Source organism: Aotus nancymaae, unplaced genomic scaffold (assembly GCF_030222135.1).
Source record: "Aotus nancymaae isolate 86718 unplaced genomic scaffold, 86718_ANA_hifiasm-v0.15.2.pri h1tg000051l, whole genome shotgun sequence".
NCBI classification, from domain to species: domain Eukaryota; kingdom Metazoa; phylum Chordata; class Mammalia; order Primates; family Aotidae; genus Aotus; species Aotus nancymaae.
In genome coordinates this window covers 8,055,130-8,082,499 of record NW_026988465.1, presented here as the reverse complement: position 1 = coordinate 8,082,499, position 27,370 = coordinate 8,055,130, and the positions used below count along the sequence as shown (strand labels likewise).

At 40.5% G+C, this 27,370-nt stretch overlaps 2 protein-coding genes across 2 annotated transcripts in view; one reads left to right on the top strand and one right to left on the bottom strand.

The window, feature by feature from the left end:
- Window positions 1-27,370, top strand: part of ELOVL2 (ELOVL fatty acid elongase 2) — a 63,158-nt gene that overhangs the window by 15,788 nt on the left and 20,000 nt on the right. Inside the window, exons 2-3 of the mRNA XM_012440345.3 lie at window positions 16,218-16,281; window positions 22,648-22,835. Of these exons, the coding sequence (XP_012295768.1) occupies window positions 16,218-16,281; window positions 22,648-22,835 (252 nt within the window). The remainder of the gene's footprint in view (window positions 1-16,217; window positions 16,282-22,647; window positions 22,836-27,370) is intronic.
- The window catches only part of SYCP2L (synaptonemal complex protein 2 like), a 159,546-nt gene continuing 136,559 nt past the window's right edge, over window positions 4,384-27,370 (bottom strand). The window contains exon 32 of the mRNA XM_021672656.2: window positions 4,384-4,459. The gene's annotated coding sequence lies outside the window, so the exon portion shown is untranslated. The remainder of the gene's footprint in view (window positions 4,460-27,370) is intronic.

Sequence of the window (27,370 nt, the reverse complement as noted above, 5' to 3'; positions counted from 1 at the left end):
TGTGTAACTCCAGAGGAAGGAAATAGGATTTATGGGTAACAGTTGAATGGGGAAAGATTTTTAGCATGAAATAAAGTAGGACTTTCTAAAAACAAGAAACATTTTAAAAATGAAATGTACTACCTTACAAAGTAGTAAAAAGTCTTTCCAGTAAGGTGGGTAAATTTCTATAGAAATTATTATAGAAAGCAATTCTTTCCAGCTTTGGGTGGAAAGTTGAAAAGTCCGTGACTCTCCCATATGACGAGAGCCAATAAGCTGCTCCTACTCGTCTGAGGTTTAAAAAAATCACTCGTTTCTGAGCTCATTTCTGTTTCTAACAAAGACTCTGGACCATGCAGCACTCATTCTTGAGCCTTTACAATGCTGCGTGATGGGAAGTGAATTTCTATAGTGAAAATTGATACTGATTTATATTATACTTTTAAAGTTATTTTTCATAAAACATAGAAGGATAAGTTTAAGAAGTGAGAAGTATTTACACCAAAATTTTAAAAATATTAAAGATACAAATCTGTTGTTGTTCAAAGGATACAAAATTTCCATTAGGAAGAATAAGTTTAAGAGATATATCCAACAATGTGGTGATTATAGTTCAGTGTTCTCATCACAAAAAAAATGATAAGAATGTGAGGTAATGGAGGTGTTAATTAACTGGATTTCACCATTTCACACTGTATGCATATTTCACATCACATCATGTTGTATACCATAAATAGATACATTTTTTTGTCAATTAAATATTTTAAAAGATAGAAATCTCTGTAAGGATAGTTAATCTGTTTGATATAAATAATAATACTCCATATAGCTATGTAAAGTTTATATGAAGAAATCAGGCTATGATCCACAGACTGGCAGTAAATCCTGTTATTCTATTTTCCATATGCTGCATACATATAAAGCTAGAGGCCTTTCTGTATGAGGTAAGAGTGTGGATAAAGAAAATGGAAAACGACAAATGACAAAAGTGCTAATAAACAGCTTCAGTTTCCCTCCAACTCCTAGTTAGTGGAGTGAAACAAAGGAGGCTCTCTAAGAATCAGTTTCTTGGTGGCTGTCCTGGATGTCTGTAGTACAACACTTCACGCCACGTCCAGGATTAACGTGCAAGAGTCTTCTTGCCTCTCCTGTCATAGCCCAGAAGGATCACAAAGGATTGCCTGCCACTTGCTGCCCACCTGTATCTTGGCAGCCTAGCACAGCCTGACCGAAAAGGCACTGCTATTTGTTGGTTACAGGATCCATTTGCATTTTCAACCGTGGCTGTTTTAAGGCTATGCAAATGATTGTCCAGACTTTCTCCTTTAAAAGACAATGACAAAAAATTCATAGTCTAACGTCTCCTTCTTTAACTTTTGTAATACATCTAAACCCAACCAACACACACTTATTTTTATAGAATCGGACCAGGATACTTGCTTTAAGTCTTTACTGGAGATTAATTTTGGCTGCCATTTGAGAAACAGAACCACGGATCAGGCTGATAGCACTGGCAAAGTGGGAGGCATGCTGTCATAACTGGCTCTTAGAATCGCTACTTTCACTTCACTGTCCTGATAACTTGACGGCTTATCTGCTTAGAAAACTCGGGCATGTTTCTCACCACTCCACTTTGCTACCCAGAGTCACTACCCATTAGTGTTACTGAACTTACCCTTTCTCTTTTACAGGTTGGAAGTAAAAAGACTAAATCTTTTATAGCTGCATTCATAACAGTATCTAACATTCTCTATAATGACACAGTTCTAAAAGGCCTTATCTAAAAAGAAAAATTATTTTTGAGAGCTGAGAGGCTAAAACTGGGTAAAGACTTCTGCAGAGAAAATATTTTTAAAATCATAAAAATAACTACTATACTTTTGTGTTTATTTTATAGAAATGAAGTAGTTTCTGATAAACAAGGGAAGAGATTGATCCATACACTTTTTAAAGAAAATCTGGTAATCTCTTAAATTATTTATATGGCTTTGAATAGCTGTGCTTTTCTAACTTCATTTTAATTTTATGACACACTTATAATTGTTTCAAATAGGCATTTGTTCATCTTAAAACTTCTGCTAGAAATTATACTGAAGAAAAGCATTCAAAAGAAGACTTTAGAACAAAAAAATTGTTGAATGAGTGAAATGCCTGAAGTAACTCACCTTACCAAGCAGAAATCACTCAGTATTAAAAGGCTGCAGATTTCAGTTTTGTTGATTTCAGTTCTGTCTGTCCAGTTCATTTCCAAATTATGTATCTGTTTTGTATACTTTAGACATTGGTGCCAGATATGAAGCTAAAAAGTATTATCGTACTTGTTTATTTTATATTCTTATTTTTAGTAGTGGTTTTAAAATTCTCGTATAGGCTGTCGGGGTTAGCACCAGGGCTGGAGAGTGGGAACCAGAGGGGAGGGCTTGAATCTGCTATTACTTAGCACTTTAAAGAAAATTGAGGAAATATGAATTTTTTTGTCCAGTGTATGGTGGTAGAGGTCAGTGGCTGCTAGAATTAATGGGATTGCACTGTCGCCCCTACAGAAACATTCCTTTGTGCTACCATTGCACGCCGTGAATTCTGCTTAACTTGAACAAGGCCACTGAAATCTTTAGTTTCCAAGATTGTGTGTTAGGAGGTAATCTGTCCCTTCTCTCTCAGTTTCCTGAGATACAGATACAGAAGAAAGTTTCAGAAACAGTTTCTCTCAAACGTATAGGTGGGAAATCCCAACAAATTTGCCCGTTGAGGTTAGGAATGAACTCACTATACCCTTCCTTCAGTTAACCAACCTGCTCTCCAAAAGAGCCAATTTAGGTCAAGGTTACTTTTAAGAAATTTGTACTTTTTGTTTCAAAATCCATGATAATTTTATGTCTGCTGATTACTGATATTGTCAACAATATTTAGAGCCAGTTCTTCCTTTTTGTATGAATCTGGCACTCTGCCTACTGGCTTCGAGATTGTAGAAGAAAGCAGGAGAGGAAAGACTAGGAATGATGGGAGAATAAAGAGACTCATTATCATTGTCTCTTTAAAACTGAGAGCTAGAAGGGGACTTGGAGATCATTTTATTCAGTAACACTAAGTACTTAGAAAATATATGTACATATTTCTGTGGCGTAATACAAAAAATAGTGGTGTCTAGAGGCCTAATAATAGGAATATTAAAAGGATTATATTTACTGAAGGAACATTTCACATTACAAAGTACTATAGGCCATTGGATGAAATGATTTATTAATAAGAAGGATAGTAGTATTTCATAGAAGTGTTCATTTAGCAGGATTCAAAACAATATCGATTGAAGAATCTGGAGAGGTTTGTGTGTGACACAATGCGAATTTAAAATGGGAGCCAGAAGCTTACACTTATGTAATTTTCCTTATTTTGACTCAACATTTTGGCAAAGGCATTGGCTTAGCCACACATGGTATATAGCTTGTAATAAATAACTTTGTCTTTTGCCTCTCATCACCTATAAAATAGATAATACGCTTTGTCTCTTTCTTCCCTGCTTCCATTGAGCTGATCTTTATTCATCAGCTCTGTATTTGGAGACTATGTTGGGCTGCTAATTGAACATTGATGAATGAATTAACTAAGGTGGATTACAAGGATATCCTAGAAGGTGCTTAAAGTAACATGAAATTCAAATATCTGAAATTTGTTTGTAATACTGTAACCATCATAGAGGTCAACTATAGCGTTTTTCCAATTTTTTTTTGCTCACACAGCTCAGGCTGCATTTTTCTTTTTAGTGATTTATTTTCCTCACAGTGGTACTCAATTAGATTTGACATTACTCGGATTAAAATGCTAAAGGAGAGGTATGATTTTCCTTTATCTCCTAGAAAAGAGGATGCAGTGAAGGGCGGATCACCGTCACTGGTGGTAATGTACTGCCAAACAAAAAAGTGTGTGCTGAGGATTTCATTCAGCAGGGATGGAGTCTGAACTGCTCAGTAAATCCCATATTGGCTGGTTTTATAGCTTAAAAGAAGGAAAATATAAAATAGTCTGTCCAGATGACTCGCAGACTCTCTCTTGCTCAATATTAGCAGTAAAATAATAATCTTTTTGATTACCATAAATATATCAAAATACTGTAATATTTTCAGAATATATAGAAATACGTAGAAATAATATAGATGTGATTGTTGCCCAAAAAAATTGGAAATAAAATCTGGCCCTTGTTTTTTCCAAGAAATCATTAAAAGCTTCCCTTTGTTTTTGTATTCAAAAAGATACCACTTGTACATGTAGAATAGCCAACCTGCTTCCCCTCTGGTCAGTACTTGATAACCAGAGCACACACAAACAGAATCTCCTTTCATGGCTGCTCTTAATTGTGAAAGAGTTTTATTCTTCCCCATGTTCCCAAATCCAGAAACTGGTACAGTTCCAAGGTGTCCTGAATACAGATATCTGGCTTTGGATGAAATCTCCAAGGAGTTTTATATTCACTCACCACTTCCTGTGGAAGGAGAAGTTGTAATAATCATTACAAATATCTTGAACTGCAAACTTAGCAGCATTGTTTGCTTTTCTGTTTCACATATTCAGCATTGAATCACTGAATAACATTATTTCTAATTATGAAATTGAAGCTTTTTATTTTTCTGTATAGCAGATTTTATTTTATTCACTTGAAACTAAAGCAAGTTATTTTATATATTAAGATCAGAATGTTACAAGTATGTGTCTGGATGGATTTTATTTCCATACTCTTGGAGAGAAGGCCATAACTTGAAAAATGACTGGAAAGTAATTTTTTATAGTCATTATTAAGAAGAGACTCTTTATTATAGTCATTATTTAGTAAAGTGAGTTTCCTTGAACTTCATACATTTCTGTGTAACCAGTGAATGAATTCACAAGTCATTTAAGCCTTGTGAATATATTTTAGGTGTTTAAAATCTATTTCAAAGGCTTAACCAATAAAATATACTTATATCTGATAACCAAGCACCATTCTGTGCACCAGAGATACACACCTGAGTGGCAAACTCACAATTCTTTGTGTGTATATAATTTATGTTTCAGCTGTTCTTTCCCCAGCTCCTCACAAATTCCCTGCACTGTTCTTCACCCTTGACGTACACACATTCTCATACCCAGAGAGCTTTCTCAGAGTTCTCCCGGGATTGATTGTGTGAGTGATTTTAGTCTGTCTTTTCATGCTGTCTGTGGGGTAGTCCTCTTCTCTTACTCAGGTTCCTCTGCTGGGAAGACCCCCATATCCGCTGACCGTCCAGCCCTGCATGTGTGGAGTGCTGGCTGCCTGCTGAGTGCCATGCTTGGGGGTGCTCACTGCTGTTCATACCAGTGAGCACAACTCTTGTTTAGGTGGACACAACTTCTGACATAGGAGGCTTGCAGGTAACACGCTCCACGCAGCATTCTGTGGAGAAGTTGAGGACAATGCCTTTCTCCTCTTTTCTGTTCTGGTAGAGAGATCACAAAGCACTCCAAGTGTGCGTCCCCAGTGTCTTCTGTGAGTACATCCTATTCGTTTTCATCATGGCCTCTCTCCCCCTGGGACCTCTGGGGAATGGAGCCATGAAGAATCCCAAGTGACAGACTGCCTCCTACACTTAACATTACTCCTCTCACGTTCAGTTAGTGCTTTGTTACTGAGACAGCCCTGTCAGCATCTGACACTCCACCCACGCACCTCCTTAAATGAGCTCCCTCTCAAGCGTAGCTCAGGTTCTCCTGTAAAGGGGACTGTCCTGGATTCCGAAGCCAAAAGGTGAGCCAGCGGCACCAGCCACCAGGTGCAGATGGAACAGATGAACGAATGCACACATGCCTTGTAGCACACTAGAAAACTTTAAAAGATATTCATGATGTTAATAATTTTTTAAACCTTGGTATTTACCTCTTAAAAATCTAAAACAAAATGCTTTGTTTTGGGTTTTACTAGCTTCTACTGAGTCATGATGTGTATATTTTTCGTATTACTGCTGTCTCAATATCTCTGCTTTAAAATAGTGATACTTTCCCAAAGCTTTCTCCATGTCTCTGTTCTCTCTTCCTGTTCTCCTACTCTTTACTTGCCAAATATATGTTAAATAAAACACATACAACTCTGACACCCCTCTGAATCTGAAGAAGTGTTGTCAAAGGAAAAAGAGGTTGAAAGACCCTTGAAGTTTTCTAGCCCCATTCGTGGTGTGATTCTGAACTTGTTCATTAAAAGATGCTTTTCACAAATGCTTATTGAGAGCTCAGTGAAGAAGATCTTGACTAGTTTGGGAGAACAAGAGGGGCCAGGGAAAACCAACATGCAATTAGGAGGCGTCCCGGCAGAGGGAAGAACGCATGCAGTGGCACACGCAGAGAGAACAGGATGCACTGGAGGAACTCCAAGTAATTAGATATGCCTGGAGCAAAGAGGACATCTGAGGATTCGGAAGGAGCAGAGACTTAGCAAAGTGGGTGGAGGTCATCGCATTCTGGCCCATTCGGCCAAAGGAGTTAATACCAATTGTTTTAAGTTCTTCAGGTTTTATGTCAGATAAGAATGCTAGTTCCTCTTGTAACATACAAGGAATTGAGATTAAGATGTGTAGTGTATACATCCAAACTCCTATAGCACACAGTCCACTGAGATGGACTCTCCTTCCACTGAGCTCTGTACTGTATTAGTTCTATCATATCCAAACATCAATAATAGTGACAGTAACCACACTTGTAATGATAAAAATGAGTTTGTCACAGGACCATGCTTGCTTTAGAGCTTTGATTTTTGTATACATTTAACCTACTGGGGGAAAAATGCTTTTTTACTGTTAACACATGGCAATCTGACCAACACTCAGGACAGACGACTCCATATCACTGAGGGAAGCCCCTCATGGGTTGGTTGGTTTGGGTTGAATAAAATCCTTCTCTTACTGTGGGGACAGAGTCATCTTATTCCTCTGAGGTACGTTAGCATATAAAGCAGGATGGAGTAACTACAGAGCTAAAGGACCCTCTTGTACCCCTTCCCTGAGTGTCTGGGAAACACCCGTATGGAAATACTAGACAGTGACTGGCTTTACTGATGTCTTGAAGATAGTTGGATTCTGGTAGATTAGTATATGTAATAGTGAACTTCAAGATTTATCCAAACACTTATTGCCAATTACTATAGAAAGTTGAGCTGATTACTATTATCACTAATCTATTTGTGTCAATATGAAATAATACATATTTGATGAAAATTTAAGTTACTTGTCACTTAGTTAAGAATTCCTCAAATAGGTTCATACTTTTTAGTCCTTTTATTTCATAATATCATCTCATTTCTCTCACCTTTTATTTCAAGTGGATAGGAAGAAACCAACCCATTGGAAACTGATTTTTTTTTAAGACTCAAGGAGGATTTACACAACTTTCCTCTATAAATAATTTTGCTAACAGTTTTTTTCTTAGTTTTTAGTTGTAATATTTTAATTATACTATTAATATATTGATAGTGATTTATTGTTAAAAAGTAAAATGATTCAAGCTGGGTGTGGTGGCTCATGCCTGTAATCCCAGCACTTTGAGAGACTGAGGCAGGTGGATCACCTAAGGTCAAGAGTTTGATACCAGCCTGGCCAACATGGTGAAACCTTGTCTCTACTAAAAATACAAAAATTAGACATGGCGGTGCATACCTCTGATCCCAGCTACTCAGGAGGCTTAGGTGGGAGAATCGCTTGAACCTAGGAGGCAGAGGTTGTAGTGAGCTGAGATTGCACCATTGCACTCCAGCCTGGGCAAAGAAGTGAGACTCTGTCTCCAAAAACAAAACAAAACAAAAAACAAACCTGAACTAAAATGATACAGACATATACAGAGTAAAGAGTTAGTCCCTCCCTTTTCCTTCTCCTCCTGCCCACCATTCTTGCCTCTCCAGCAGTAATCACTGTTAACAGTTTGATGTGTGCTCTTTGACATTTGTCCTATGTGTATATATGTACTTGTACATACATGCATACCCAAGTAGATTGGGGTTTGTAAACAATTTATTTCCCTAAATCAAATTCCAGAAAGTGAAGCTTGCACTTTCTGTTATCTGATTTCACTTCTTACAGGAAAGCATTCTTTAAGGCTTATAGAACTATAGAAATTCTTTGAGGCTTTTATTTTACCTAGTTTATGTAACTTATTTTATTACTAATTTGAATAAAGGTGCCAAAATTTTAAAATATACTAAATGCAGAGGGAAAACAAGTCTACATTTAGGAATTTGGACTAATCTGTTGGTGTGTGATGGTGAGGCTGAAATGAAGATAAATTCAATAGGGATAAAATTTTTAAATCACATTTAAATTTTAAAAATGTGTTACGTAAGTGTAGAATGGCAAGACTTGATTTCAACAGTAGTTAACATGAAAATAACCTGGTGATTTTTGTTGGCAAGGACTAGCTGATGCAATGTCTGAATGTAATCTTATGATAATGTAATAGAAGTATAATATTCCTATTAAGAAGGCTCAAGCCTCTTTGTACTCTTCCCTAAGCAGACCACTTTCAGAACACTGTATTCAGGTACAGCAAATATGAAGTAAAATGCAAGTAAACCAGAGATTTTATTTCTGTTTGGAGCAACATGGGTACTATCTAAGTGGGTTTGTATAGCCCACTCATTACTAAATGCTTTGAACTTAATGGTTATATAAGTATAAACAAGTTTGGATTTCATCGAATAGATATATAATGAAATACTTGGTTGATTTGTAGAAAGTAAGCAAGGACTTAGTATTTTTATAATAGAAACAGATCAAAAATTCAATCCTTTAATTATAATCTAATCCAGTTTCAAGAGCTCGTGCATGGTCTAATTGTTGCTACTCAGAATGTGGCCTTTAGCCCAGCAGCTTCAGTATCACCTGGGAGATTGTTAGAAATGCAAACTCAAAGCCCATCTAGACCAATCGAATGAGAACCTCTACCTTAACACCATCCCCAGGTGACTGATGAGCGGTAAAGTTTAAGAACCTGAAAAATTCTGAATCCTGAACTGTATTCAAAGAAAGCTTTTAAAAGTCCATAAAGATGGTGTTTCCAGACATTTTGTGTATCTTCTTGAAGCACGATGCAATAGTTTGGTAAAGAAATGAGAAAAATAAAAGATGAGGCAATCGTGGTGGCTTATTTGACTCTTGCATTGTCCTAGGCAATGCTGTAACCGGGTTTTGGGGTGCCGGGGGAGGCACAGCGCCCCCCAGATAATGTTGTAGGTTCTCGGGCTCTTGCCCTCTCAAGAATTAGAGACCACAGCAGGTGCGCCGTAAGCTCATAAAGTAAATGCCGGACCCAAGAAGTGTTGCAGAAAAGTTATTTATTTATTTAGAGAGAGAGAGAAAGAGAGAGAGTGAGTGTGTGTGTGTGTATGTGTGTATGGAAGGGGATCCAAACCTGGAGTCCAAAGGGGTGTGGAAGAAGGGGACTTTTAACCTGGGAGGAACCCCCACCTTCTCCAATACCTCTGGCCAATGAAAGGAGTTCCTTAGAACTTCTGCTGGAGTGATTGACTTTTGATTCTTCCCACGGGCAAAAATTGCTGAGACTGTTAAACCTCCCAGATGTAGAGAGATGGGAGGGATCATGGAGCTGGGAAGTTCTTGCCCTTAAAACTACACCCTCTTGTGGACCCGGAAAGAGAACACCTTCCCTCAATACCATTATTTTTACATTTTCACATTTTTTAGTATAGATTGGAATCCTTGATAAGTAGTGATGTGATAATTCCTAGGATGATTAAATAGAAAAATGTTTAAGTTACAGAGAAAATAACATCACCAAGATCCCATAATATATCATAAACTTATAAAAGGATTCACTCTAATTGCAAAACAGAATAAATTTGATTCTACTTTAAAAATATATAGGCAATTTGTTTTCTTTGTTCTTTGGAAGAAAACTTCCAAAAAGAAATTTAAAAAATAAAATTGGATCCAGTTGACCCTGATAATTAACTGGGAGTTAAGAATGTTAAGGATCTTTCAAAACACACTGGAAGCCAGATCACGTGTATGAAAATATAACTAGGAATGCAAAGTATTTGAAATGGATGTCAAGAGAGTATTGTAAAGGTTCAGAAGAATGAGTATTTGATTAATTCATTCAATAAATATTAAGTGCTCATTATGTGTCAGGCATTGTTCTTGGAATTGGGGCTAACTGGAGCTTAGATTTTAGTGGAGGACCCAGACAATACACAAATTAACTGGCCAGTGAAAGTCTGGGTAATACGTGCTGTAAGGAAAAATAGAGCAGGTCAGGGATGGTGAATGACTGCGCCACAGGCCAGGATGCCACAAGCAGATGCTTCCCTCTTCTTTGGCAATTAGACCCTTGAGATGATGGGGAGATATGTAAGGAGTTAACATTTGGCCAGACTCTGAATGAAACACATATAGAACCATGTGCGGGAAGTGGAGCATAACCAAACTGCAATAATAGTTCTGTTCTTCAAGTCCTTTTATTGCCTTAATTGAATGGGACTATCCTGTAGCCTCAGGGCTACCCAGGATGCAAATAAAATTACCCACTATTGGCTTTGTGGTATCTATCCTGAGATACCACTGCACAAGAAAGGAGCATGAGCTCTGCGGAGATCGTTCTCTGCTATCCGGGCTCTGAAACCCTTCAGTCTGAAGGTTTAAAAACACTGATTCATTGCAGTTCAAGTCTCACCTAACAGCACCACTCTTGAATCTGCAGTCTCAATTTCCACATGTGTAAATTGGGAAAGATACCCAACTTACGAAGCTATCGTGACAACCATAGAGAGTATGTATCAGGTGCTTGGCACATACTAAGTGTTTAATAAACAGTAGCCAGTATTACTCCCCATGAGGGTTAGCTTATTTGCATCTCTTTTCTAAGATGTAAGAAATGATCCTCAGATTCTTTAGAACCTAAGGGAGACAGTTTCAGCCTTATGATATTACTAAGATACATAATAACAAGTTCCCATACATGAAAGATTTTTCTACCCATTGCCTATGCTTACCCTCTAACTTAGCTCATTACTTCCTCCAGAGAATAGTAGTCAGGAAGTAGGGATGATGAGTGGATAGGCCCCTAAAAGGCAGTTTAGGGGTGTCAGTGTAAAGTGTGCACAGATACACACAGTGTGTAGTCAGCTGCATGACAGCCAAATAATTTTATGCATTTTATATGTCCAATCTTACCCATCCTCTAAACCTAGTTTCATTCACAAAGGTGAACACATTTAGTTTCTTCAAATACATGAGAGACTGGCTGGGAATAATCCCCCCAGGAGTTGCCAAAAGAGGTTTCAACATTTGAAGGCCATCCTGAGCCATGAGAACAATGGAGAGGACTCACTGTGTGACTCTAGTCTGTCTCCCTTGGCCCTGAGAGGAGATACCACTTCCTCTTCTCTTAGTTCTGTACAGCTCAGCCTGACCTTGACATTCTTGGGAAGTTGTTAGAATTGTATCAGGTTAGTAAGAAATCTATTCGTTACTAAGCTGATCAGATCCCATTTCCTGACTTGTTGTCATTGAATACTTCACGTTTAGTTACTCTGAAATATACATTCAAAAAAGGAAAGACAAAGTCTTTTTGGATGCTATGTTTCAGTGTGTTTTGTGATCTTAATGGTTTTTGCTAATTTTAAAAAGCAGTGAGTTGGTGGTAGAGAATAGCTGTTCTCACTGAATGTGTCTTAAATGTTCTGGAAAACTGTATCAACAAACAGGGCAAACATCAAGAGCTTGAATCACTGGATTTTTATACAACACAATGCCTATGGTAGACAAATACCAAAAACCAAAAAGTGCCTAAAACTTAAATTCAAAAAGGAAGGTAAAGAAGAAGGAATGAGTAAAAAAGGAAGGGAAAAGGGGAAGAAGGAAATAGAGGGGGAAAGGAAATTGAAGAGAAGAAAGGAAAGAAAAGTAAAAGGGAATCGAGAGTCCTATCCTTTAGAACAAGAGAAAGCGTAGGTAGAATTTTATGGTGGGGTTCATTTCTGCCTTGCTTCCTGCCCAGCTTCTATAGAATGGCCCTTAATCATGGTGGCAGTGATTCTGATTGCAGGGCAGCCTTTGCTGAAGAAAACCTGGGCCATGAAGGTGTTGAGGATAAAGCAGTGATCACAGACTTACACCCTCACCAACTGGGATATGCCCTCCCATTTGAGATGCTCTGGTTTGTGTTGTCCTCCAGCTGATAGGGATGAGTCGAAGTCCCAGTCCCAGCATCAGGGTGGCAAAAAAGTATGCCCAAGAAGTATGCCTTTCTTGGCTCTCCTGTTTCCCAGGTACCCACAGAAGGCAGGAGTGTATGGTGAGCCACTCTGCCAGCACTAGGCACTGCATATTCCACGGCCAGTAAGACCCTCTCAGATTTCTATAAGAAGTCAGTCCAGTGGGTCTGCTTTACGTGGATCCCCACTACCTCCAAGTGGTCTTTTTATTGCCAATGAAAGAGACAGGTCCAGGGCATCCCTGGGTATGGGGCCACACTGATTCCTAGTGGTGGCGATGGACGTAGCGTTAGAGGTGATGTGATAAGGTGGGGGAGGCCAGCTTGCTCTAAAGTGCTCAGAATATGGCTCTTCAATTACATAGATCCATTTTTGGTGCTCTTGAGTCTTTTCTGTAAATTCTACTTTCCATATGGAGTCATTTCCCTTTGGCATGAAGAACATCTTTAGCATACTATGTAGTGCAGTTCTGCTGGCTACAGATTCTCTCACTTAGGCATATATGAATATGTCCTTATTTAGCCCTCATTTTTGAAGGCTATTCTGGTCTCTTCTTCTGTAGTCCCCAGGCAACTGCTGATCTGCTCTCTATCACTGTATTTTCTAGAATTTCAAATAAATGGAAACATACAGTATGTAATTTTTGTGTAGCTTTTTTCATGCGAAATAATTTTAAGATCCATCCATGTTGTGTGTACATCAGTTGTTCATTTCTTTATATTGCTGAGTAGTATTTACTGTGTAGCTATACACAATTTGTCACCTGTTGACAGACATTTGGGAGCTTCTGTTTTTTAGCAATTACAGATAAAGTTGCTATGAATATTTGAGTTCAAGTCTTTGCATAGGAATATGCTTTCTTTTCTCTTGGGTAAATAACCTGGGGGTGGCAAACTGGATCATATGGTAGGTGTGTGTTTATGTTTTTACCAAACCACTGTTTTGCAGAGTGGTTATACCATTTTACATTCCTGCCAACTGTGGTAAATAATCAGAGGTCCACAATTAAAAAAGGCTCTCCTTGCTACCAATCTTTCCATTCTTCTCATATTGGCTGTACACAGCCACAAATTGAATTCCAAGTCATTGAACACAGACTTTCTTGTAAGGGCAAGGAGTTGTTCTCGAAGTGGATCCAGGGTTATGTGGCAGAGAATTCTGTTGCTTGGGGAACTTGAAATGTCTTCTATAGAGGGGAGGTTGTGGACATAGGTAAGCATGTTCCCTTGGCTCAAAGGATTTTTCTTTTTTTTCCCTTTGTGAAGGGACTTGGCCAAAGGATGACCAGAAGGGAGCCTTGAAAGCATGAAGCTCAGGACAGTGCGTCTTGCTTAGGTCCAAGGGCTGTACTGTTCTCTTCTAATCCACCCAAATTCTACTAACCATCTTAAAAAACCCATCCGACATCCTCACTCCTGTGTCTTCTGTCATGTGGCAGTTCTGTGTGTCCCCCTCCTCTCTGTTGTTTGCTGTTTCACTTTCTGTGTCTCCCTTTCCCAATTTGTGCATACACTTTTCAGTCAGCTACTCTGTCTCCCTCTCCTTCACATGTATGACAGAGTACATGAATGCTGTTCCAAACTGTGTCAATGAAATGCATGGAGTTTGTTGTTTTTTTCTTTGCTCCTAAATTGGTGTTAGTCTCCAGACATTGTCCAGGACACTTGACAATTACACACAGACTCTAGTGTGCAGCTAGCACTTCCTGGCCCAAGCTCTGCCCAGTTAGCCTTCCTAACCTCTGACCCCAGTTGACTAACCCTGCAAACCTCTCTGTGCTTATGCTTATGTTTTACTATTCCAGTGTGAACCTCGGTTTGTTCCTCTGACATCACCTCATCTCATCGTTGCCTTTTTAGACTACTTCCTTACTAACTATATTAAGTAACCCAGAAATAAAGAGAGAATTTTTATCAGGTTTCTGCTTTTCCCAGCATTGGCTGTGGTTCTGCCTGTCAGATAGGTCACTAGAGACTCTGGCCATTTCCCAAGGGAGTCATGCCTCAATGTGTTTATCGAGGTTAATCTTTCTTTCTGATGTGTTCTTTCTTTCATTCTCCATCTGGAAAATATCTCCAGTCTTTCAAAAGTCACAGCATCATCTCTTCCTAGAAGCCTTCACTTTTTAAGAGATCTAAATTAAAGTATGTTTCTCTATCCTTTATGGCACATCTTGTAATATTTAAGACACTAGCACTGTAATTTTTAAAATTTTTTTATTACACTCTCTCAACTAAAAACTCTGTGAAGATGAGGATCACGTCTCATTTGACTTTGTTTTTTAGCATTTAACAGTGCTAGTATATAAAATCCTCAAATACTTGGTTAATGAATCAATAAATTAATAAATGAAGGAATGGAATGCCTCTTTTTATTCATCTCTTTCATTTTCTGTTCTCCATGTCTTCCCTTCTTTTACTTTTGTTTCTGTTCTTCTTCCACTGTGACTTAATTTTGCAATATAGAAATAATATGGGCTTTGTGACCTTTAACTAGAGTTTTCTTAGCTCTACAAATGTTGGAAAATGGATTTTGAACCTTAGCAAGTAAGCTGAAATGGTTTAAACATTTGTTTTGGGTGCGGCAATAGAAGAAAGATTTCACTGCCATTTTTATGATGGTGAGTACATTTGTGAGGTGAACATTCTTTGCTCAAGACCGAGAGGCCTCTGGACAGATCTGCCCCCACTCTAAAGCAACACAGATCATACTCTGTCACACTGAGATCTCGGATAACTGGCCTTCCTCATATCTGGGGAACCCCTGAGATGCCCTACATAGAAACCAAAGAAGAATATACTGTTTAAAATTTTCGGGCTTGGTTTAGCCCAGATATTTTTCCTAAAGATATTATGAAATAATGAAAATAAAGTTGCTAATATGCTGCCCAGCGATAGTAGGTGCCACTAAATGTTAGTCTTTAATCCTCATCCTCTTTCCCAAGCTTACTAAAGTTCCCAAAGACATAAGTTTCCTTGAAATTTCTCTCAGGATCAGAGTCACAAATAAGGAATAGGTCCAAGTGATACGTGCCAGGCACCAAATGTGTACCTCCTCTTTTCAGATGCCAGAAAATTAATCATCTGCTTTGACACTTACACGTTTTTTGAGACTGAGATGCTCTTGGTGTTGCTGTTGAATGTAATGTGTGCTCCACATCAGCTTCTCGAGGCTGTCATGCTCAGCGCACACATAGTCAGGGACCAACCCGCTGGCCCAAAATCCTCAGCAGAGATCCCTTTCTCGGAAATCTGGTAGTGTTCTGACTTCCCCTCCGGTTGCTTGAGGAGGTGCTGCAGACCTCTGTGGCAGGGCTGGGGAACACTGAATGGGTATTTTGAGCAGTATGGGAGCAGACCACGCTGGCAGTATTCCAGCTCCCACCTGAATCCCACCTAAAGTGACTATTTAATCTGGTGTACCCAAGTGGCACTATTTACAGTAATAACAAGTAGATGTTAATGTGTAAAAAATAGTTTGAAAACAAACAAAACATAAATAGAAAAAATAGCTGTAGTGCTGTTTCCTTACTTGAAAAACAAGTTTTTCAAAGTTTTAGATTCAGTTTTACGAAATACAATTCGGCTGAATTTCCATTTAAAAATTGCATTTATTAATATATTTTGTGGAAATAGATATACTCTATTGCCTACCCACAACTGTTAATTGTTACAAGGGAAGTTGCTTATGGAACAGCTTTACCTATAAGCATTTTAGAGGTAAAGTAGAATTTAGGTCAGTAACCCTTCAATGTTTAAATGCACCAAGCCTGTTCTCTAGGACTCCTCTTGCTTAAGGAAATAAGAGGAATTGTTTTCTTCCAAATCTTTACAGGCTTTTGAAAGGCAAGGATGCATTTATTGGTCCTCTTTCCTTAAGTCTTTGCAGTCAAAAGTCCTTGAAGCTGGGTCCCTTGGAGACTATCAATTACATGTTGTTGGTAGTGGCTTGTTTTGAGAGTTTAAAAAAAAAAGAAAAAAACACTTAAATCATTTTTTCTTTCTCTTTTTAGGAGCATCTAAAGGCCTTTGATGATGAAATCAATGCTTTTTTGGACAATATGTTTGGACCACGAGGTCAGTGAACTACTTGAGAACTTAATGTGGAAGGCACACAAGGAAGAACACCATTTACTTATAGAAAGGGATTATGTTATTTCTGGGGTCTTGGAAATAGTAAGGTACTTAATATTTAGAAACTTAACTTCCTCAACTTTGATATCCTTCCAGAATATCCAGAAGATCCCATTTCTCCTGCTCAACCTCTCCCAGGATTAAAGAAGTTCTGGGAACAGGAAGCAGAGACAGAATGAAATGCAATGCTTTCCTCCAGTGTCTGTCTGGCTACAAAGCCAAGTTGTAACTTTCCTTCTAAACTCTGCTTTCTTGTTTCCTCTCCACCACCCATTCATCTTCCACCTTTCTCATGTGCAAAGTCATATGTGACATTTCTGCCCTTAGATGCCTTGATAAATTCCCTTTAAAGATGTGTGCACTGGCTGGGTACAGTGGCTCATGTCTGTAATCCCAGCACTTTGGGAAGCTGAGGCGGGTGGATCATGAGGTTAGGAGTTCGAGACCAGCCTGAGCAACATGGTGAAATCCTATCTCAACTAAAAATACAAAAATTAGCTGGGTGTGGTGACAAGCACCTATAATCCCAGCTACTCGGGAGGCTGAGGCAGGAAAATCGCTTGAACCTGGGAGGTGGAGATTACAGTGAGCCGAGATCACACCATTGCACTCCATCCTGGGTGACAGAGTGAGACTCTGTCTCAAAAAAAAAAATCCCAGGGCCCATAGGATGAGCTTAGATATTTCTCCATCCTTCCTTTGTCACCAGTCACTTACTCTACTGCAGTGGCCTTCTAATGGGTCTCCCCTCTTCCACTTGTGCCCCCTTCCAGCCATTTATTCAGTGTCAGCTGAAATGATATTCTAAAGACTAAGTCATATTGTGTAGTGTACTGTAGCTTAAAACCCATCCGTGTCATCCCACTGCTCTCGGGTGAAAACCAAACTTCTTGTCATGGACCGCGCACCCTTGGGATGTCTAACCCCAGCAACTTCTCCAACTCAGTGTCTGTCATCCTCACTGGCTTTCATACAGCTGCTTAAGCCATCTTTTAATTCTGCAAATATGTAAAATTCTTCTACATGCTATTCCTTGAGCCTGGAATTCCTCTCAAGGGTCTCCTACCCCTCCCTCCAGATGAGTCAGTTGCCCTCCTACTTCAGGTGTCAGCTTAAATGTTGCCTTTTCAGTTGGGCTTTGCCTCTCTAAGGCACAGTGTCCCCGCTCAGCAGCAGTTTTGCTTTCTGCAGTTCCAGTTACCCGTGGTCAACCATGCTCCAAAAATAGGTGAGCACAATACAGTAAGATTTTCAGACAGAGATGACCACAGTCACATAAATTTTATTATAGTATATTGTTATAATTATTCTCTCACTATCCCTAATTTATAAACTAAACTTTTCCATAGGTATGTATGTACAGGAAAAAACATGGTACAGACAGGGTTTGGTGGTGTCTGCAGTTTCAGGCATCCACGGGGGTCTGCTGTGGGTCCCTCAGCATTCTGTTTCAACCCTTGTTTACTTCCTTCAGATACTTCACTGTTACGAAGAGCAATTTCTCCCAAGAGGGCAGGAACCCTGGCTGTTTTACTCACCATTTATCTCCAGGGTTGATTACAGTTCTGGGAACATATTCGGCCCTGTATGTTTTGCAAATAAATGAATGAATTGTAGACAAAATGTTTCATCTTACTTGAGCCTTGCTGGCTCACACAACTGTGGAAAGTCCTGAGTTCTCTACAAGTTATTTCCTGCCCTACTGGGGGAGTGAGAGAGCAGGGAATGAGGAGGTTTTCCTGTTTCTCAAGATCTTTAAACAATCAGAGAGTATTTAGGCCCTTCTCCAGTTTCTCCATAGGCTCTATTAACTGTTCTAAATGAATGACTATATAGTTTTAAAATAACAATACTGATTGTATACAGCTTTAAAAAATCCTTTCATGTAGTTTTTGCTTTTTCCATTTTATTCTCCTGATGACTCTGTGGGGTAGGCAGGGCAGAATATCTTTATCTTCTAACCTACTTTTACTATCCTTACAGTTCTAGCGGGTGAAGGGAGAACAGCTCAGTATAGAGAGCATGACCCTCTCCCTTAGGCATGCAGGACCCGGGACCCTCTCCCTTAGGCATGCAGGACCCGGGACCCTCTCCCTTAGGCATGCGGGACCCGGGACCCTCTCCCTTAGGCATGCGGGACCCGGGACCCTCTCCCTTAGGCATGCAGGACCCGGGACCCTCTCCCTTAGGCATGCGGGACCCGGGACTCTCTATCTTAGGCATGCGGGACCCGGGACCCTCTCCCTTAGGCATGCAGGACCCGGGACCCTCTCCCTTAGGCATGCAGGACCCGGGACCCTCTCCCTTAGGCATGCAGGACCCGGGACCCTCTCCCTTGGGCATGCAGGACCCGGGACCCTCTCCCTTAGGCATGCGGGACCCGGGACCCTCTATCTTAGGCATGCGGGACCCGGGGTCCCCCTCCCTTAGGTATGCAGGACCCGGGGTCCCTCTCCCTTAGGCATGCAGGCCCTGGGACCCTCTCCCTTAGGCATGCAGGACTCGGACCCTCTCCCTTAGGCATGCAGAATCTGGGACCCTCTCCCTTAGTTAGGCATGCAGGACCCAGGACCCTCTCCATTAGGCATGCAGGACCCAGGACCCTCTCCCTTAGTTAGGCATGCAGGACCCGGGACCCTCTCCCTTAGTTAGGCATGCAGGACCCAGGAACCTCTCCATTAGACATGCAGGACCCAGGACCCCCTCCATTAGGCATGCAGGACCCGGGACCCTCTCCATTAGGCATGCAGGACCCGGGATCCTCTCCATTAGGCATGCAGGACCCAGGACCCGCTCCATTAGACATGCAGGACCCGGGACCCTCTCCCTTAGTTAGGCATGCAGGACCCAGGAACCCCTCCATTAGACATGCAGGACCCAGGACCCTCTCCATTGGGCATGCAGGACCAGGGACCCTCTCCATTAGGCATGCAGGACCCAGGACCCTCTCCCTTAGTTAGGCATGCAGGACCCAGGACCCTCTCCCTTAGTTAGGCATGCAGGACCCAGGACCCTCTCCCTTAGTTAGGCATGCAGGACCCAGGAACCTCTCCATTAGACATGCAGGACCCAGGATCCCCTCCATTAGGCATGCAGGACCCGGGACCCTCTCCATTAGGCATGCAGGACTGGGGACCCTCTCCCTTAGTTAGGCATGCAGGACCCAGGAACCTCTCCATTAGACATGCAGGACCCGGGACCCTCTCCATTAGGCATGCAGGACCCGGGACCCTGTCCATTAGGCATGCAGGACCCGGGACCCTCTCCATTAGGCATGCAGGACCCAGGACCCTCTCCCTTAGTTAGGCATGCAGGACCCAGGAACCCCTCCATTAGACATGCAGGACCCGGGACCCCCTCCATTAGGCATGCGGGACCTGGGACCCCCCTCCATTAGGCATGCAGGACCCGGAATTGCCTCCCTTAGGCATGCAAGATCCAGGAGGAACTATAATTTGTTGGTGACAATGGTTTTCTGTTTGACACTTCAACTAGACAGTTAAACAGCAACCTGTCTGAGCCAAGTTCACATGGAGCTTTGCTGTCAGTAAGATTGGCATGATCTGGAATTATGTGGATATGGGATCAATTGATTAAAGGATTACAGTTGTTTACTCTGCATTGGTCATTGTGTGGAATTTTTCTTTGTAGCAAGGAGATTGTAAAATTGACAGTTGACAGTGAAATCAGATGAGCTCCACAGTGACAAGGTGGCTAGCATGTAAGCCATAAAGAATCTTTTCTTCTTCCTAAAAGTCTCACATGCTGATGCTGACTGGAACATCACCTAATAAACTTCTTGGTGTCTCCTAGCCTCTCCTGATTTTGCCTGCACCATGTTAGACCATCAAGGGGTATTGTTGTGTGCAAATACTGACTCAGAGGAAGAGCTAACACTTCTCAAGTCCCAAAGATAAGAAAGGTTATTACAAGCATTTGTTCCCATCTTTTGGCTGAAACAATTACAATTGTCCTTAACAACTGTAGCAAACATTTATAGCACTTTGACAAAAAAACAAAAACATCAGGTGCCGTATTAGTTTGCAGTATGTGCTTGACTCAGTGTGCCAGTGGATATGCATTTAATCAATGTTTCCTCTTAACTCAGCACTAAATGGGTATGAGTCGGATGGAGTAGAGATAGAAGACCTAGTGGCTGTCTCCTGGAGCACTTGCTGTAGTTGGGGAGGTAAAGCCAGCACATCTGAAACTACTGGAAAGCAATTAAGTCCTAAACCAGTGTGTTTGTTTTCTAGGCTGCCATAAAAAGTACCAGAAACTGGGTGGCTTAAATAGGAGAAATGTATTCTCTCACAGTTCTGGAGGCCAGCAGTCTGAAATCAAGGTGTCAGTAGGGCCTTGCTCCCTCTGAGGTTCTAGGGAAGAATCTGTACTGTGACTCCCCCTAGTTTCTGGTGGTTGGTGGTGATCTCTGGTGTTCCTTAACTTGTAGATGCATCACTCCAATCTCTGCCTCCATCTTCACGTGGCCTTCTCCTCTTTGTCTCCTTGTATCCAGACCTCTTCTTCTTAGAAGGACACTAGTCATTGGCTTAGGGCCCACCCTAATCCAGTATAACCTCATCTTAACTAGATTATATCTGCAAAGACTCTGTTTTCAAATAATGTCACATTCACAGATACCAGGAGTTCGGACTTGAAGGCCTCTTCGTGGGGGACACAATTCAGTCCATCAACACCATAACAAGAAGTAGTGTAGCAGTTTAGTGCAAGTAATTTAACTTTTTTAGGCCTCTACAGCTCAATTTAAGTGTAAACTGGGATAATATTATCACCTATATAATGGGATTGCTTTGAGAATCAAATAAGTTAATACACGTAAAAGGCTTCAAAATAGTGCCTGGCACAGAATAAGTGCTCGGTAAATGTTATAGTAACAGTATCATAGCCATAATAATATGTGAATTACGCAATAATAATCATCTTGCTATGCACCTGAGGAGCTTTAGATATGAAAATGCAGTAGGAAACGTCTCCAGAAGTCAGGACCTTTATCTGGGCATTAAAAGATGAGTATGCTTTAGATATGGAGATGGACATTAGGAAGTGACACACAGCACAGACTTATGACAGGTGACTGCAAGCCTGCGGTATGAAAGGTGGTATCTGGTGGTCACATGAATGCCAAGAAGAGCTTTTTTACCTTTTTATCTGTATCACCAATGGGAGATATTTATGAAATAAGTGATGGGACAGTCAGAGCTCAAGAAGGCACTTTCCTTGTAGAAATGGTACTGTCTGTAGGCTGGGGAAGACAGGGTAGGACATACCAGGAAGAGGGACTGAGAAAACAAAACATTCAAGAAAAGGCCATTACCTGTTGATGAAACCAGCTCACTACAACTCCATTTGTAGAGATTAAAGGCAGCATGCAATTTTTGTAATTCTGGGCCAAATCATTTAAACAAACCAAAAGAGCAGAATAGAGAACAAAAATCATTTTGTGTCTACAAGTATTTTCAGATGTTACTAATTATATTGTAGCTCTATCATGTGGGTTTCATTTAGGCTTTTACATTTTCACTTTCCAGTGTAAAGGGCCTTGATTTACTCAACTGCTTGCCTCCCTGCTGTGTATACGCCCTGTCTCGTAGCCAGGTCTGGGTCCTCAGTTCTGAATCACAGCTCCCAGGCTTTGCCTCTGCTGTCTGTAGCCTCCAGGCTTGCTGCACTGTCATCCTATTGCTTTCTCTGAATCAGCTGAACTCTAAAGCCATTCCATTTCTGATCCTTGGCAAATTTGGAGCTGTGTGGGTTTTAGGAATTAGGATGCAGTGTCGATATGTTGATATGCCTTCTTTCCCCTGACTGCTCCAATCTTCTCCATGGGAGGACGACTGCAAGGTATCACTGGCTGGGAGGCAGATGTGCTGGTTCAAATCCTGACTCTACTGCTGACTATGGTGTGGCCTTTTGAAAGTTACTAAAGCTTTCTGAACTTTTTTTGCCATCCATAAAATGGCATAATAGTACTTACTTTATATAGAGTAAATAAATGCAGTAACCGTTCCAAAATAGGCATTCAGGAACTGTTACTTTGCACCTTTATTTATTATCCCCGTCATTCAGCGTTCAGCCTAAGCCCTGTTTGCTCCATGAAACCTTTACCGATTCAGCCCCCACTGGCTTCCTCTTGCCTTAACTCTAAACCCGAGTCCAGCCTACCTAATGCTATATGGGGTTGTTCCCTGTTGTGCTGGTATGTACAAATGCAATGTATATGACAATACTGATGACTGAACAGGAGCATCACTCCTCAGGATCCTCACTGTATGTGTTTCTTTTCAGATTCTCGAGTCAGAGGGTGGTTCATGTTGGACTCTTACCTTCCTACCTTTTTTCTTACTGTCATATATCTGCTCTCAATATGGCTGGGTAACAAGTATATGAAGAACAGACCTGCTCTTTCTCTCAGGGGTATCCTCACCTTGTATAATCTTGGAATCACACTTCTCTCCGCATACATGCTGGCAGAGGTAAGTGTTTACGTAGCCAAAGCTGAAATCCAGTAACTGAGCAGTTTTTATTAATAGAATCAATCACATCTAGGCTGGCAGAACTATGCAAGGTTGCTATCAATACTGTTCTTTAAGACCTAAATAACTTATTTCAGCATTTGAGATTATTTTTTTTCGAAAATCCTGGAAGTCCTTGTTTATAACTTGAATATTTCTTATCCCAATTTAGACCTATTTTTTTCTTTCTTTGCTTTTTTTTTTTGGACAGAGTCTTGCTCTGTCACCAAGGCTGGAGGGCAATGGTGCAATCTCAGTTCATTGCAATCTCTGCCTCCTGGGTTCAAGCAATTCTTGTGCCTCAGCCTCCTGAATAGCTGGGATTACAGGCACTCACCACCACGCCCCGCTAATTTTTGTAATTTTAGTACAGTTGGGGTTTCACCATGTTGCCCAGGCTGGTCTCAAACTCCTGACCTCAGGTGAGGCTCCTGCCTTGGCCTCTCAAAGTGCTGGGATTATAGGCGTGAGCCACCGCACCTGGCCTAGACCTGTATCTTTAGTCCCTAGTCTAATTATAATTTAGAATCACAATGTAGATCAAATGGGCCTTTAAAGATCATGTTACAATTTTCTCCTTTTACAGATTATGATACTGAGGCTTAGAAAAGTGTTATAATTTGTCTGAGAATAGACAGTGATTAACAGAGGATTTTAACAATTAACTTAAACATCAAATGCACTAGTTTTACTGAAATGCTAATATATATATTCCCTTAAAGAATACTCCTTTTGTCTTTGGAACACTGATAGAGGTGTAGCTGTTTCTCAGGACTGACGCGTTGGGCCTGAGCTGACGTTTCAGCTCAGCTCTAATGGCCCTTGTTAGATCCTGTACTCCCAATTCCTCCAAACCAAACCCAGCACCAAATCAAGGTCATTTTACAGGAGAAAGAACAAGGATGATTGCCCTGTCTGTATAACCAAAAGTTGTTTTAATGTAATAATAGAAGGGGAAATCTAAAAGTGTTAAATAACTTACTCTAGCAAAAAAAAAGAGGGACAAAGAGAACAAAAACATAACATTTTTTAGGGGATAGATAAAATCATTCATACAAGCTATAAGCAGCTGATAATGGCACAAATATAGCTGCCTTTCTGGTGATCTTGAATTCTAAAAGAAAATAAATCCTTACCTTAAAATGAAGGTTCTCTTGAGAGTTTATTCTATGCATTATTCTAATATGTACCATTATAATCATGGTTAATAACTATTAATATTATAACTATTAATATTATTAATAAATGACTGGAATGAAGCTCTCATAACAGAATTTTAGGCGTCAGTCAGTGCAAGAGATGGAATTTTGGAGTTAAAAAGCCATGCTGACAACTTTTTTTTTTTTTTTTTTGAGATGGAGTCTTGCTGTGTCCCCCAGGCTGGAGTGCAGTGGCGCAGTATCGGCTCATGCAACCTCCACCTCCTGGGTTCAAGCGATTCTCCTGCCTCAGCCTCCTAAGTAGCTGGGATTACAGGTGTCTGCCACCATTGCCAGCTAATTTTTGCATTTTTTATTTTATTTTATTTAGTAGAGATGGAGTTTCACCATATTGGTCAGGCTGGTCTCAAACTCCTGACCTCAGGTGATCCACCTGCCTCGGCCTCCCAAAGTGCGGGGATTACAGGCGTGAGCCACTGTGCCCGGCCAACAACTCTTAACATCATATCACATAGGTGCTCACTAATCTACTTGACACTGAAAGGACCATTTTTATTTTAGGTTCTCTATTAGCTGAATTTTAGCTTACTAGATGAATTAGCAAGATAGTAATTTATGGCGTTAGTTTCTCTATATAGCAGAAGGAAAGATACTCTCAGATTGTTTTCCAGAAGTGACAGCTGCACACTATTTACAACAGCAAAGACTTGGAACCAACCCACATGCCCATCAATGACAGACTGGATAAAGAAAATGTGGCACACATACACCATGGAATACTATGCAGCCATAAAAAAGAATGAGATCATGTCCTTTGCGGGGACATAGATGAAGCTGGAAGCCACCATTCTCAGCAAACTTACAGAGGAACAGAAAACCAAACACCACATGTTCTCACTCATAAGTGGGAGTTGAACAATGAGAACACGTGGGCACAGGGAGGGGAACATCACACACCTGGGCCTGTTGGAGGTTGGTAGGCAAGGGGAGGGATAGCATTAGGAGAAAAACTAATGCATGTGGGACTTAAAACCTAGATGATGGGTTGATAGGTACAGCAAACCACCATGGCACATGTATACCTACATAACAAACCTGTACATTCTGCACATGTATCCCCAGAACTTAAAGTAAAATTTTAAAAAATTAAAAAAAGAACTGACAGCTGCAGTAGAAGGGCCAGCCTGCATGTCCAGCCACACCAGCAGTTCTAGTACCTGTTTGGATGGAGCTTTGGTGTAGTGGAGTTAGAAGACACAAGTTTAAGTGTTAAATCTATCTGTGTAATTTTAGAGAAGTTATTTAGGCTTTCCAAACCTTAGGCAACTTATCTATAAAGCAGAGATACAACATTTATCCTACCTAACTCTTGAGTGATTTGTAAGGATTCATGACTTTTTTACTAGGCACTGTGAAGCCCTGAAGGTATAAGATGGGCAAGGCACAGCGTCTACACTTGAAGAGCTTGTGGACTAATACAGAGCAGGAGTTGGTAAATGCGAAAATGCTTTGTGAATTGTAAAGTGCTAGTTGAACAGCAGTCACCATCACCAGGAACAAGAACAATGGTTTAGTTTTTGAACAACGAGGTAAATGTCGTCTTTCTAGGAAGAACATACCTGCACTGAGCCCACTGACTACCACTGATTTTATGTACTGCTTACTCACTCTTTCTTTTACACTTTGTATCATTTAGTTCAAAATCACTACCATTGATTGCCACGCAGTCTCCTCTCTGATTGTGACCTCTTTCAGCACAGGTGAAAGGTCTTTCTTTGACACTCTGGGCGTATGTTTAATAGACACTAGTCAGGTAACAGACTGATTCAACCTTGCTAACTTGTTAGGCACCAGCAGATGTTTGCGTAAGCCGGAAAGTCACTGCAATAATTAACAGTCTTTCAACAAATATGTATTGAGTTCCTACACTGTCAGATTCGATTCAGATTCCAGAACACAGCCTTTGCCCTGTGGAAAAGAGTGAGGAGCTGGTGATGGGGCAGGCTCTGAGAAAATGACGTTGGAGTTGAGACTGAATGATACAGTGGACAGAGGATCAGTGGTTCAAGATGAGGTAGAGAGATGACAGATGACTTTGGGGCCTTGGAAGGAATCTGGCTAGCACTCTTAAGTGTAATGGAAAGCTATTGGAGGATTTTAATGATGGGAGTGCTAATATCTCCCTTTTAAAATAGATCACTCTAGCTGCTACACAGAAAATGGACTATGAGGGCGAGTTGGCAAGAATGTTAGCAAAGAGTCCAGTTAGATCATTGCAGTACTGCAGGCAACAATGCTAGCATCTTGGATTAAAGTCGTGAAGATGGGGAGAAGCTGGTGGATTCTAAGTATATTCTGGAGTAATTTAGTCCACACCTCCTTACAGCTAACCTTATTTGATAGCCTGGCTTCCTTTTCTTCAAAACATAGGTTGGATGACTTCTGCAGATTAAGAATGGTCCAGGGTGAGACAGACAGCCTCTCTAGCATGGCTGCCTATTCAGTTATTAAATTGTCAGGTCTGCACAGATGCCACAGGAATGGGGACAGCCCAAATAAATCTAACTAAAGCAGGAAATGTCATGGGGAAACAGAGACTATGCCCTGTCCTCTCCACACACAGGAGTTACAGAGTAACTGTTGTTAATGTGCAGAGTAGAGATTGGAGCCCCTTACTACAGAACCACAACCTGACCAGAGACGTTTATAATTACTCCTTGTACACAAAGTTAAACAGCTTCCTTAGTTTGAAAAATGCACCAACACACCAAAGTTTGTATATAGATTAAGGTATTTCTGGGTCCCCTCTAGGCTGTCACTGGTTTCCAGTTGAGAACTAAGAGCATAAATCCCCTGGGAGATACTGGGAAGATTTGTAATAGATCCGAAAATCCAAGGTTTTCTTCTTTCACTAGACTTGCTGATGTTGATAATCTTTAATTAGCATGATGTTAACAGAAGGGTTTTCTGTTAGAAGAGAGGTGTATCAGGACAGTGAAGAAGTCTCACAAAGGTTCTAAAATGTTCTAAATGTTACTTAGTAATCTTTCTCTCTCTTTAACATTTAATTAGTTAACATCCAAACCCTCTCAGCAGTGTATATGTATTTTAATGAATCTATACCTTTATATATTTCTAAGGCAGCAGAAAATATTAAATAGTAGGCCTTTTGCCTATAATACCTGATCCAAATCAACGCCAAATGCCTTATGTCCTAGAATTTTAACTTTTTACAGGGAGAAAACAACTTTCATAGAATTTTCAACAAAGAATAAAAAAACTCCTTTTCTCATGATGTGGAGAGTACACTAAGCAATTCATTAGGAAGTCTGAATT